The sequence below is a fragment of the Eucyclogobius newberryi genome, unplaced genomic scaffold (assembly GCF_026437365.1).
Source record: "Eucyclogobius newberryi isolate DKJ021-1_F unplaced genomic scaffold, fEucNew1.0.hap1 SCAF_3, whole genome shotgun sequence".
In the NCBI taxonomy this organism is placed as follows: Eukaryota; Metazoa; Chordata; class Actinopteri; order Gobiiformes; family Gobiidae; genus Eucyclogobius; species Eucyclogobius newberryi.
This window is the reverse complement of record NW_027315945.1, coordinates 41207490-41222147: the sequence shown is the minus strand read 5'-3', so window position 1 is coordinate 41222147 and position 14658 is coordinate 41207490. Positions and strand designations below refer to the sequence as shown.

Sequence of the window (14658 nt, the reverse complement as noted above, 5' to 3'; positions counted from 1 at the left end):
TGAAACACACAGAAGAGAGAGCTGAAACATGAACACACAGAAGAGAGAGCTGAACATGAAACACACAGAAGAGAGAGCTGAAACATGAAACACACAGAAGAGAGAGCTGAAACATGAAACACACAGAAGAGAGAGCTGAAACATGAAACACACAGAAGAGAGAGCTGAAACATGACACACACAGAAGAGAGAGCTGAAACATGAAACACACAGAAGAGAGAGCTGAAACATGACACACACAGAAGAGAGAGCTGAAACATGACACACACAGAAGAGAGAGCTGAAACATGAAACACAGAAGAGAGAGCTGAAACATGAAACACACAGAAGAGAGAGCTGAAACATGAAACACACAGAAGAGAGAGCTGAAACATGAAACACACAGAAGAGAGAGCTGAAACATGAAACACACAGAAGAGAGAGCTGAAACATGAAACACACAGAAGAGAGAGCTGAAACATGAAACACACAGAAGAGAGAGCTGAAACATGAAACACACAGAAGAGAGAGCTGAAACATGAAACACACAGAAGAGAGAGCTGAAACATGAAACACACAGAAGAGAGAGCTGAAACATGAAACACACAGAAGAGAGAGCTGAAACATGAAACACACAGAAGAGAGAGCTGAAACATGAAACACACAGAAGAGAGAGCTGAAACATGAAACACACAGAAGAGAGAGCTGAAACATGAAACACACAGAAGAGAGAGCTGAAACATGAAACACACAGAAGAGAGAGCTGAAACATGAAACACACAGAAGAGAGAGCTGAAACATGAAACACACAGAAGAGAGAGCTGAAACATGAAACACACAGAAGAGAGAGCTGAAACATGAAACACACAGAAGAGAGAGCTGAAACATGAAACACACAGAAGAGAGAGCTGAAACATGAAACACACAGAAGAGAGAGCTGAAACATGAAACACACAGAAGAGAGAGCTGAAACATGAAACACACAGAAGAGAGAGCTGAAACATGAAACACACAGAAGAGAGAGCTGAAACATGACACACACAGAAGAGAGAGCTGAAACATGAAACACACAGAAGAGAGAGCTGAAACATGACACACACAGAAGAGAGAGCTGAAACATGAAACACACAGAAGAGAGAGCTGAAACATGAAACACACAGAAGAGAGAGCTGAAACATGAAACACACAGAAGAGAGAGCTGAAACATGAAACACACAGAAGAGAGAGCTGAAACATGAAACACACAGAAGAGAGAGCTGAAACATGAAACACACAGAAGAGAGAGCTGAAACATGAAACACACAGAAGAGAGAGCTGAAACATGAAACACACAGAAGAGAGAGCTGAAACATGAAACACACAGAAGAGAGAGCTGAAACATGAAACACACAGAAGAGAGAGCTGAAACATGAAACACACAGAAGAGAGAGCTGAAACATGAAACACACAGAAGAGAGAGCTGAAACATGACACACACAGAAGAGAGAGCTGAAACATGAAACACACAGAAGAGAGAGCTGAAACATGAAACACACAGAAGAGAGAGCTGAAACATGAAACACACAGAAGAGAGAGCTGAAACATGAAACACACAGAAGAGAGAGCTGAAACATGACACACACAGAAGAGAGAGCTGAAACATGAAACACACAGAAGAGAGAGCTGAAACATGAAACACACAGAAGAGAGAGCTGAAACATGAAACACACAGAAGAGAGAGCTGAAACATGAAACACACAGAAGAGAGAGCTGAAACATGAAACACACAGAAGAGAGAGCTGAAACATGAAACACACAGAAGAGAGAGCTGAAACATGAAACACACAGAAGAGAGAGCTGAAACATGAAACACACAGAAGAGAGAGCTGAAACATGAAACACACAGAAGAGAGAGCTGAAACATGAAACACACAGAAGAGAGAGCTGAAACATGAAACACACAGAAGAGAGAGCTGAAACATGAAACACACAGAAGAGAGAGCTGAAACATGAAACACACAGAAGAGAGAGCTGAAACATGAAACACACAGAAGAGAGAGCTGAAACATGAAACACACAGAAGAGAGAGCTGAAACATGAAACACACAGAAGAGAGAGCTGAAACATGAAACACACAGAAGAGAGAGCTGAAACATGAAACACACAGAAGAGAGAGCTGAAACATGAAACACACAGAAGAGAGAGCTGAAACATGAAACACACAGAAGAGAGAGCTGAAACATGAAACACACAGAAGAGAGAGCTGAAACATGAAACACACAGAAGAGAGAGCTGAAACATGAAACACACAGAAGAGAGAGCTGAAACATGAAACACACAGAAGAGAGAGCTGAAACATGAAACACACAGAAGAGAGAGCTGAAACATGAAACACACAGAAGAGAGAGCTGAAACATGAAACACACAGAAGAGAGAGCTGAAACATGAAACACACAGAAGAGAGAGCTGAAACATGAAACACACAGAAGAGAGAGCTGAAACATGAAACACACAGAAGAGAGAGCTGAAACATGAAACACACAGAAGAGAGAGCTGAAACATGAAACACACAGAAGAGAGAGCTGAAACATGAAACACACAGAAGAGAGAGCTGAAACATGAAACACACAGAAGAGAGAGCTGAAACATGAAACACACAGAAGAGAGAGCTGAAACATGAAACACACAGAAGAGAGAGCTGAAACATGAAACACACAGAAGAGAGAGCTGAAACATGAAACACACAGAAGAGAGAGCTGAAACATGAAACACACAGAAGAGAGAGCTGAAACATGAAACACACAGAAGAGAGAGCTGAAACATGAAACACACAGAAGAGAGAGCTGAAACATGAAACACACAGAAGAGAGAGCTGAAACATGAAACACACAGAAGAGAGAGCTGAAACATGAAACACACAGAAGAGAGAGCTGAAACATGAAACACACAGAAGAGAGAGCTGAAACATGACACACACAGAAGAGAGAGCTGAAACATGAAACACACAGAAGAGAGAGCTGAAACATGAAACACACAGAAGAGAGAGCTGAAACATGAAACACACAGAAGAGAGAGCTGAAACATGAAACACACAGAAGAGAGAGCTGAAACATGAAACACACAGAAGAGAGAGCTGAAACATGAAACACACAGAAGAGAGAGCTGAAACATGAAACACACAGAAGAGAGAGCTGAAACATGAAACACACAGAAGAGAGAGCTGAAACATGAAACACACAGAAGAGAGAGCTGAAACATGAAACACACAGAAGAGAGAGCTGAAACATGAAACACACAGAAGAGAGAGCTGAAACATGAAACACACAGAAGAGAGAGCTGAAACATGAAACACACAGAAGAGAGAGCTGAAACATGAAACACACAGAAGAGAGAGCTGAAACATGAAACACACAGAAGAGAGAGCTGAAACATGAAACACACAGAAGAGAGAGCTGAAACATGAAACACACAGAAGAGAGAGCTGAAACATGAAACACACAGAAGAGAGAGCTGAAACATGAAACACACAGAAGAGAGAGCTGAAACATGAAACACACAGAAGAGAGAGCTGAAACATGAAACACACAGAAGAGAGAGCTGAAACATGAAACACACAGAAGAGAGAGCTGAAACATGAAACACACAGAAGAGAGAGCTGAAACATGAAACACACAGAAGAGAGAGCTGAACATGAACACACAGAGAGAGCTGAAACATGAAACACACAGAAGAGAGAGCTGAAACATGAAACACACAGAAGAGAGAGCTGAAACATGAAACACACAGAAGAGAGAGCTGAAACATGACACACACAGAAGAGAGAGCTGAAACATGACACACACAGAAGAGAGAGCTGAAACATGAAACACACAGAAGAGAGAGCTGAAACATAAAACACACAGAAGAGAGAGCTGAAACATGAAACACACAGAAGAGAGAGCTGAAACATGAAACACACAGAAGAGAGAGCTGAAACATGAAACACACAGAAGAGAGAGCTGAAACATGAAACACACAGAAGAGAGAGCTGAAACATGAAACACAGAAGAGAGAGCTGAAACATGAAACACACAGAAGAGAGAGCTGAAACATGAAACACACAGAAGAGAGAGCTGAAACATGAGACACACAGAAGAGAGAGCTGAAACATGAAACACACAGAAGAGAGAGCTGAAACATGAAACACACAGAAGAGAGAGCTGAAACATGACACACACAGAAGAGAGCTGAAACATGAAACACACAGAAACATGAAACACAAAGAAGAGAGAGCTGAAACATGAAACACACAGAAGAGAGAGCTGAAACATGAAACACACAGAAGAGAGAGCTGAAACATGACACACACAGAAGAGAGAGCTGAAACATGAAACACACAGAAGAGAGAGCTGAAACATGAAACACACAGAAGAGAGAGCTGAAACATGAAACACACAGAAGAGAGAGCTGAAACATGACACACACAGAAACATGAAACACAAAGAAGAGAGAGCTGAAACATGACACACACAGAAGAGAGAGCTGAAACATGAAACACACAGAAACATGAAACACAAAGAAGAGAGAGCTGAAACATGACACACACAGAAGAGAGAGCTGAAACATGACACACACAAAAGAGAGAGCTGAAACATGAAACACACAGAAGAGAGTTCTTACCTGGACGAGGATGCGTGGTCTCTGGGGCGACGGGAAGGGGACGTTGTGCATGAAGCTGGAGATGTGTCTGAAACACAAACATGTCGTTTATCTTTAGGAATGTTTCAAACTCCAGGATTAAAACAGACGAAACATGTGACAATGTGAAGAATAAAGAATAAAAGAACAATTGTTTTTGAGTTCAGTTCAAATGCAATAAAACAACGGCATTTACCTTGTTACTTATTTAAAAGACCATTTAGAGTAGAACAGTCCATTTTTCCAACACCTGTGCTCTAAGTTTCAGGTGCGGGTGTGGGTCAGGAGCGGGTCACAGGTGTGGGTCAGGAGCGGGTCACAGGTGTGGGTCAGGAGCGGGTCACAGGTGTGGGGCAGGAGCGGGTCACAGGTGTGGGTCAGGAGCGGGTCACAGGTGTGGGTCAGGAGCGGGTCACAGGTGTGGGTCAGGAGCGGGTCACAGGTGTGGGGCAGGAGCGGGTCACAGGTGTGGGTCAGGAGCGGGTCACAGGTGTGGGGCAGGAGCGGGTCACAGGTGTGGGTCAGGAGCGGGTCACAGGTGTGGGTCAGGAGCGGGTCACAGGTGTGGGTCAGGAGCGGGTCACAGGTGTGGGGCAGGAGCGGGTCACAGGTGTGGGTCAGGAGCGGGTCACAGGTGTGGGGCAGGAGCGGGTCACAGGTGTGGGTCAGGAGCGGGTCACAGGTGTGGGTCAGGAGCGGGTCACAGGTGTGGGTCAGGAGCGGGTCACAGGTGTGGGGCAGGAGCGGGTCACAGGTGTGGGTCAGGAGCGGGTCACAGGTGTGGGGCAGGAGCGGGTCACAGGTGTGGGTCAGGAGCGGGTCACAGGTGTGGGTCACAGTTACTGGGCTTCAGGTCATACTCACTTCTCTAAAGGCAGAACGTGAGGTCAGGTGCGGGTCAGGGGTCAGGTGCAGGTCAGGTGTCAGGTGCGGATCATACTCACTTCTCTAAAGGCAAAACGTGAGGTCAGGTGCGGGTCAGGTGTCAGGTGCAGGTCATACTCACTTCTCTAAAGGCAAAACGTGAGGTCAGGTGCGGGTCAGGTGTCAGGTGCAGGTCATACTCACTTCTCTAAAGGCAAAACGTGAGGTCAGGTGCGGGTCAGGTGTCAGGTGCAGGTCATACTCACTTCTCTAAAGGCAAAACGTGAGGTCAGGTGCGGGTCAGGTGTCAGGTGCAGGTCATACTCACTTCTCTAAAGGCAAAACGTGAGGTCCGGAGATGGAGTAGCGATAAACGAAGGTGAGGAACTTCTGGAAGACGGAGAAGAAGGGCCAGTGGGACAGGACGCAGATGGACTTCTTCACGTGGAGCGTTCGACCGGACACGGGACGGCGGTCAACCACACTGAGCATGCCCAGACGCACACACTGCTGCTCGGACAGAAGCTCCCGTGGAAACGACTCGTAGAACTCTATTGCCGAGCCGTAAACCTGAAACATGAAGAAACATGAACGAGAATAATAATAGCAATAGCATTAGCATTAGCATTAACAGTAGCATTAGCAGTAGTAGCAGCAGCAGCAGCAGCAGCAGCAATATTAGCAGTAGCAGCAGTAGCATTAGCATTAGCATTAGCATTAGCAGCAGCAGTAGTAGCACTAGCATTAGCAGCAGCAGTAGTAGCACTAGCATTAGCAGTAATAGCAGCAGCAGTAGTAGCACTAGCATTAGCAGTAGTAGCAGCAGCATTAGTATTAGCATTAGCAGCAGCAGTAGCAGCAGCAGTAGTAGCAGTAGCATTAGCAGTAGTAGCAGCAGCAGTAGCAGCAGCAGTAGTAGCAGTAGCATTAGCAGTAGTAGTAGCAGCAGTAGCAGCAGCAGTAGTAGCATTAGCAGTAGCATTAGCAGCAGCAGTAGTAGCACTAGCATTAGCAGTAGTAGCAGCAGCAGTAGTAGCACTAGCATTAGCATTAGCAGTAGTAGCAGCAGCATTAGTATTAGCATTAGCAGTAGTAGCAGCAGCAGCAGTAGCAGCAGCAGTAGTAGCAGTAGCATTAGCAGTAGTAGCAGCAGCAGTAGCAGCAGTAGCATTAGCATTAGCAGTAGTAGCAGCAGCAGTAGCAGCAGCAGTAGTAGCATTAGCATTAGCAGTAGGAGCAGCAGCAGTAGCATTAGCAGTAGTAGCAGCAGCAGTAGCATTAGCAGTAGTAGCAGCAGCAGTAGCAGCAGCAGTAGTAGCAGCAGCAGTAGTAGCAGCAGCAGTAGTAGCAGCAGTAGCAGCAGTAGTAGCAGCAGTAGTAGCAGTAGTAGCATTAGCAGTCGCAGTAGTAGCGGTAGCATTAGCATTAGTAGTAGCAGCAGTAGTAGCAGCAGTAGTAGCAGTAGCATTAGCAGTCGCAGTAGTGGCTGGCCACGAGTCCGAAGGTTCACTAGGCCGAAGGTGTGAGTCCGCGCAGGGCTCTCCTCGCCTCCCTTTGCCCTACACACTGGCTTTTAAGACTTTTCTAGTGTTGATGCACTTTTTATGATTAAACTCACGAATTTTCCATAACCAACTTGTTTCTGTGCATAGCCTGAGCTCCTTATCGTATCATTAATGAATGAATTAACTCCGGGATTAAACTGTTTTCCAGTAGCCGTGGCGCGGTCAAATAGTGCAGCAGTTTCAGGAGCCGCGGCACAAAATAACAGCAGTTTGGGCCGCGCGCTGCGGCTCTGTAGACACTCCCGTCTTGGCCAGCTGAATTTCCTGTTTGACCAATCCTACGGTGATCGGATCACGCGTATTTCTATACTTATGATCAAATGAAGGCATAGAACGGAGGATTCTGATTGCGCATATTTCTTATGACAAAATGAAGGCATAAAGCGGAGGATTCGATATGTTCCCTTGTTATTTTTATATACAAAGTACAACTTGCTGTGTATATAAAAATAACAAGGAGCCCCAGTGCGTGTCTTCGTGCTTCGTGCGCATTTTACAGACTGACCACATCCCGCTGCCGTCTGCACCTTCACTTTAGCCTATGAGGAACCTTCGGACTAGTGAACCTTCGGACTAGTGAACCTTCGGACTAGTGAACCTTCGGACTAGTGAACCTTCGGACTCGTGAACTTTCGGACTAGTGAACTTTCGGACTCGTGGGGTGTAACCGTAGTAGCAGTCGCAGTAGTAGCAGCAGTAGAAGCAGTAGCATTAGCATTAGCAGTAGCAGCAGCAGTAGAAGCAGTAGCATTAGCATTAGCAGTAGCAGCAGCAGTAGTCGCAATAGCATTAGCATTGGCAGTAGTAGCAGCATTAGCAGTAGCAGTAGTAGCAGTAGCAGTAGCAGTAGCAGCAGTAGCATTAGCATTAACATTAGCAGTCACAGCAGCATTAGCAGTAGCAGCAGCAGCAGTAGCAGTAGTAGTAGCAGCACCAGTAGCAGTAGTAGCAGTAGCATTAGCATTAACATTAGCAGTAGCAGCAGCATTAGCAGTAGCTGCAGTAGTAGTAGCAGTAGCAGTAGCTGCAGTACTAGTAGCAGTAGTAGTAGCAGCAGCAGTAGCAGTAGTAGCAGTAGTAGTAGTAGCAGTAGCAGTAGTAGAAGTAGCAGCAGTAGCAGTAGCAGTAGCATTAGCATTAACATTAGCAGCAGCATTAGCAGTAGCTGCAGTAGTAGCAGCAGCGGTAGCTGCAGTAGTAGCAGTAGCAGTAGTAGCAGCAGCAGTAGCATTAGCAGTAGTAGCAGCAGTAGTAGCACTAGCATTAGTATTAGCAGCAGCAGTAGCTGCAGTAGCAGTAGCTGCAGTAGCAGCAGTAGCAGTAGCAGTAGCTGCAGTAGCAGTAGCAGTAGCAGCAGTAGCAGTAGCTGCAGTAGCTGCAGTAGCAGTAGCAGTAGCAGTAGCAGCAGTAGCAGTAGCAGTAGCTGCAGTAGCAGCAGTAGCAGTAGCAGTAGCAGCAGCAGCAGTAGCTGCAGTAGCAGTAGCAGTAGCTGCAGTAGCAGTAGCAGTAGCAATAGCAGTAGCAGCAGTAGCAGTAGCAGTAGCTGCAGTAGCAGTAGCAGTAGCAGTAGCAGTATTAGTAGCAGTAGCAATAGCAGTAGCAGTAGCAGCAGTAGCAGTAGCAGTAGCAGCAGCAGCAGTAGCTGCAGTACCTTGTCTCCAGAGGCAGAGGTCAGCACAAACGTGGAGAACATGGGCAGCTGGTACTTGGTGTTTTGGGGCCAACTCTCGACCGTGACGCCCATCGGGAGACAAAAGACGGGCACCGACTCTGGCAGCGCGAAGGCCTCCAAGTCCTCAGGAGGGTAACGACTGATCAGGTCTGTGACGAGAGAGCATTAGAGCTGAGACTCTAATATAAAGACCAGAGCATTAGAGCTGAGACTCTAATATAAAGACCAGAGCATTAGAGCTGAGGAGGTCAGAGGTCTCTGGAGGTCAGAGGAGGTCGTTGGGGGTCGGAAGTCACAGGAGGTCAGAGGTCAGTCTGATACTCACTGGCCTCGTACACCAGAGCGTTGGCTTTAGCCACGGCTCGTTTGTAGCACAGAGACAAGGCCGGACCAAACTGTGGAGACACAACAGGAAGTATAAGACAGACAGATCAGTGTTAGTGACCCTAACCCTAACCCTGACCCTAACCCTGACCCTAACACTAACCCTGACCCTAACACTAACCCTGACCCTAAACCTGACCCTAACCCTAACCCTGACCCTAACACTAACCCTGACCCTAACACTAACCATGACCCTCACCCTGACCATGACCCTAACCATGACCCTCACCCTGACCATGACCCTAACCATGACCCTAACCATGACCCTCACCCTGACCCGAACCATGACCCTAACCCTGACCATGACCCTAACCATGACCCTAACCATGACCCTCACCCTGACCCTAACCATGACCCTAACCATGACCTTAACCCTGACGCTAACACTAACCCTGACCCTGGCCCTAACACTAACCCTGACCCTAACGCTAACCCTGACCCTAACACTAACCCTGACCCTAACACTAACCATGACCCTAACCATGACCCTCACCCTGACCCTAACCATGACCCTAACCCTAACCATGACCCTAACCATGACCCTCACCCTGACCCTAACCATGACCCTAACCCTGACCCTAACCATGACTCTCACCCTGACCCTAACCATGACCCTAACCCTGACCCTAAACATGACCCTAACCCTAACCATGACCCTAACCCTGACCCTAACACTAACCCTGACCTTAACCCTGACCCTAACACTGACCCTGATCCTAACCCTGACCCTAACCCTGACCCTAACACTAACCCTGACCCTAACACTAACCCTGATCCTAACCCTGACCCTAACCCTGACCCTAACACTAACCCTGACCCTAACACTAACCATGACCCTCACCCTCACCCTGACCCTAACCATGACCCTAACCCTAACCCTAACCCTAACCCTGACCCTAACCATGACCCTAACCATAACCCTGACCCTAACCATGACCCTAACCATAACCCTAACCATGACCCTCACCCTGACCCTAACCATGACCCTAACACTAACCCTGACCCTAACACTAACCCTGATCCTAACCCTGACCCTAACCCTGACCCTAACACTAACCCTGACCCTAACACTAACCATGACCCTCACCCTCACCCTGACCCTAACCATGACCCTAACCATGACCCTAACCATAACCCTGACCCTAACCATGACCCTAACCATGACCCTCACCCTGACCCTTACCATGACCCTAACCATGACCCTATAAAAGTGGAGTGAATGGAGAATTTCTTAAACCATTTCTGCTGTGTTTTCAAATTAAAAACGAACGTCTAGGATTGACTCAAATAGTGCCATGCGCCATGAGTCATGCGTCATGAGCCATGAGTCATGCGTCATGAGCCATGAGTCATGCGTCATGAGCCATGTGTCATGCGTCATGAGCCATGAGTCATGTGTCATGCGTCATGAGCCATGTGTCATGCGTCATGAGCCATGTGTCATGAGTCATGAGTCATGAGTCATGAGTCATGCGTCATGAGCCATGAGTCATGCGTCATGAGCCATGAGTCATGTGTCATGCGTCATGAGCCATGTGTCATGCGTCATGAGCCATGTGTCATGCGTCATGAGCCATGAGTCATGAGTCATGAGTCATGAGTCATGCGTCATGAGCCATGAGTCATGCGTCATGCGCCATGAGTCATGCGTCATGAGCCATGAGTCATGCGTCATGAGCCATGCGTCATGAGTCATGCGTCATGAGCCATGCGTCATGAGCCATGAGTCATGCGTCATGCGCCATGTGCCATGCGTCGTGCGCCATGCGTCATGAGTCATCCGCCATGAGTCATGCGCCATGAGTCATGAGTCATGCGTCATGAGCCATGTGTCATGCGTCATGAGCCATGCGTCATGAGCCATGCGTCATGAGCCATGCGTCATGAGCCATGCGTCATGCGTCATGAGTCATGCGCCATGAGTCATGAGCCATGCGCCATGAGTCATGCGTCGTGCGCCATGCGCCATGAGTCATGCGTCATGAGTCATGCGCCATGAGTCATGCCTCATGCGCCATGAGTCATGCGTCATGAGTCATGCGCCATGAGTCATGCGTCATGAGTCATGCGCCATGTGTCATGCGTCATGAGCCATGAGTCATGTGTCATGCGTCATGAGCCATGTGTCATGCGTCATGAGCCATGTGTCATGCGTCATGAGCCATGAGTCATGCGTCATGCGCCATGTGCCATGAGTCATGCGTCATGCGTCATGAGCCATGAGTCATGCGTCATGAGCCATGCGTCATGAGTCATGCGTCATGAGCCATGCGTCATGAGCCATGAGTCATGCGTCATGCGCCATGTGCCATGCGTCATGAGCCATGCGTCATGAGCCATGTGTCATGCGTCATGAGCCATGAGTCATGAGTCATGAGTCATGCGTCATGAGCCATGAGTCATGCGTCATGCGCCATGTGCCATGAGTCATGCGTCATGAGCCATGAGTCATGCGTCATGAGTCATGCGTCATGAGCCATGCGTCATGAGTCATGCGTCATGAGCCATGCGTCATAAGCCATGAGTCATGCGTCATGCGCCATGTGCCATGTGCCATGCGTCGTGCGCCATGCGCCATGCGCCATGCGTCATGAGTCATGCGCCATTAGTCATGAGTCATGCGTCATGAGCCATGTGTCATGCGTCATGAGCCATGCGTCATGAGCCATGCGTCATGAGCCATGCGTCATGCGTCATGAGTCATGCGCCATGCGCCATGAGTCATGAGCCATGCGCCATGAGTCATGCGTCGTGCGCCATGCGCCATGAGTCATGCGTCGTGCGCCATGCGTCATGAGTCATGCGCCATGCGTCATGAGTCATGCGCCATGAGTCATGCCTCATGCGCCATGAGTCATGCGTCATGAGTCATGCGCCATGAGTCATGCGCCATGCGTCATGCGTCATGAGCCATGAGTCATGTGTCATGCGTCATGAGCCATGTGTCATGCGTCATGAGCCATGTGTCATGCGTCATGAGCCATGAGTCATGAGTCATGAGTCATGAGTCATGAGCCATGAGTCATGCGTCATGCGCCATGAGTCATGCGTCATGAGCCATGAGTCATGCGTCATGAGCCATGCGTCATGAGTCATGCGTCATGAGCCATGCGTCATGAGCCATGAGTCATGCGTCATGAGCCATGAGTCATGCGTCATGCGCCATGCGTCATGAGCCATGCGTCATGAGTCATGCGTCATGCGTCATGCGCCATGAGTCATGCGTCATGAGCCATGCGCCATGAGTCATGCGTCGTGCGCCATGCGCCATGCGTCGTGCGCCATGCGTCATGAGTCATGCGCCATGAGCCATGTGTCATGCGTCATGAGCCATGCGTCATGAGCCATGCGTCATGAGCCATGCGTCATGAGCCATGCGTCATGCGCCATTAGTCATGCGTCGTGCGCCATGCGCCATGAGTCATGCGTCGTGCGCCATGCGTCATGAGTCATGCGCCATGCGTCATGCGCCATGAGTCATGCCTCATGCGCCATGAGTCATGCGTCATGAGCCATGCGCCATGAGTCATGCGCCATGAGTCATGCGCCATGCGTCATGAGTCATGCGCCATGAGTCATGAGTCATGCGTCATGAGTCATGAGTCATGCGTCATGCGTCATGCGCCATGAGTCATGAGTCATGAGTCATGCGTCATGAGTCATGCGTCATGAGTCATGAGTCATGCGTCATGCGCCATGCGTCATGCGTCATGCGCCATGAGTCATGAGTCATGCGTCATGAGTCATGCGTCATGCGCCATGAGTCATGCGTCATGCGCCATGAGTCATGCGTCATGCGTCATGAGTCATGAGTCATGAGTCATGCGCCATGAGTCTTGAGTCATGCGCCATGAGTCATGCGTCATGCGCCATGAGTCATGAGTCATGCGTCATGAGTCATGAGTCATGAGTCATGCGTCATGCGCCATGAGTCATGCGTCATGAGTCATGAGTCATGAGTCATGAGTCATGCGTCATGAGTCATGCGTCATGAGTCATGCGTCATGCGCCATGAGTCATGAGTCATGCGTCATGAGTCATGAGTCATGAGTCATGCGTCATGCGCCATGAGTCATGCGTCGTGAGTCATGCGTCATGAGTCATGAGTCATGCGTCATGAGTCATGCGTCATGAGTCATGCGTCATGCGCCATGAGTCATAAGTCATGCGCCATGCGTCATGCGCCATGAGTCATGCGTCATGAGTCATGAGTCATGCGTCATGCGCCATGAGTCATGAGTCATGCGTCATGAGTCATGCGTCATGTGGTACACACCATGCCGGTGTTGAGGTTCTTGTCCACGCGGCAGAAGGTGTGTGGAGCCACGTCTCCTTTAGCGGGCAGCAGCAGAGCGATGTCGGTGACACCCAGAGCGTGGAGGCCCTGGCTGCAGTCCAGAGCTCGTCTGTAAGTGATGAAGACTCTGTGAGTCGTGGGAGCTCCGGAGCTCAGAGACGCCGAGCGGCTGTAGGGCGTGGTCTCGATCACGAACCAGCCCGGCTTCAGAGGCTCTTTGCCCTCGTACAGGACCCTGCAGCAAAACACACACGTTACCAACACAGAAGAGCACAAAGCTAGCACGTTAGCAACCAACTCAGATGATTGCACGTGAAGAGGGCAAAGCTAGCACGATAGCAACAAACACAGAAGATTACATGTGAAGAGGACAAAGCTAGCACGTTAGCAACCAACGCAGATGATTACACGTGAAGAGGGCAAAGCTAGCACGTTAGCAACCAACGCAGATGATTACACGTGAAGAGGGCAAAGCTAGCACGTTAGCAACCAACGCAGATGATTACACGTGAAGAGGGCAAAGCTAGCACGTTAGCGTCGAGGCTTTGAGAGAAGTCAAACTGAGGAGCTTGAGATGTGACCTCTGGTAAAGTACACGTTGTATAGGGCGTGTCACGTCGCATAGGGTGTGTCACGTCGCATAGGGCGTGTCACGTCGCATAGGGCGTCGTATAGGGCGTGTCACGTTGCATAGGGCGTGTCACGTCGCATAGGGCATCGTATAGGGCGTGTCACGTCGCATAGGGCGTGTCACGTCCCATAGGGTGTGTCACATCGCATAGGGCGTGTCACGTCCCATAGGGCGTGTCACATCGCATAGGGCGTGGCACGTCGCATAGGGCGTGTCACGTCCCATAGGGCGTGTCACGTCGCATAGGGCGTCGTATAGGGCGTGTCACGTTGCATAGGGCGTGTCACGTCGCATAGGGCATCGTATAGGGCGTGTCACGTCGCATAGGGCGTGTCACGTCCCATAGGGTGTGTCACATCGCATAGGGCGTGTCACGTCCCATAGGGCGTGTCACATCGCATAGGGCGTGGCACGTCGCATAGGGCGTGTCACGTCCCATAGGGCGTGTCACGTCCCATAGGGCGTGTCACGTCGCATAGGGCGTGTCACGTCCCATAGGGCGTGTCACATCGCATAGGGCGTGTCACGTCCCATAGGGCGTGTCACATCGCATAGGGCGTGTCACGTCCCATAGGGCGTGTCACGTCCCATAGGGCGTGTCACATCGCAT

At 49.3% G+C, this 14658-nt stretch overlaps 1 protein-coding gene across 1 annotated transcript in view; it reads right to left on the bottom strand.

The window, feature by feature from the left end:
* Window positions 1-14658, bottom strand: part of LOC140374624 (DENN domain-containing protein 4B-like) — a 20721-nt gene that overhangs the window by 256 nt on the left and 5807 nt on the right. Inside the window, exons 3-7 of the mRNA XM_072461553.1 lie at window positions 13397-13652; window positions 9062-9131; window positions 8716-8885; window positions 5828-6069; window positions 4618-4684 (exon numbers count right to left, since the gene is read on the bottom strand). Coding sequence (XP_072317654.1) covers window positions 4618-4684; window positions 5828-6069; window positions 8716-8885; window positions 9062-9131; window positions 13397-13652 — 805 coding nt within the window. The remainder of the gene's footprint in view (window positions 1-4617; window positions 4685-5827; window positions 6070-8715; window positions 8886-9061; window positions 9132-13396; window positions 13653-14658) is intronic.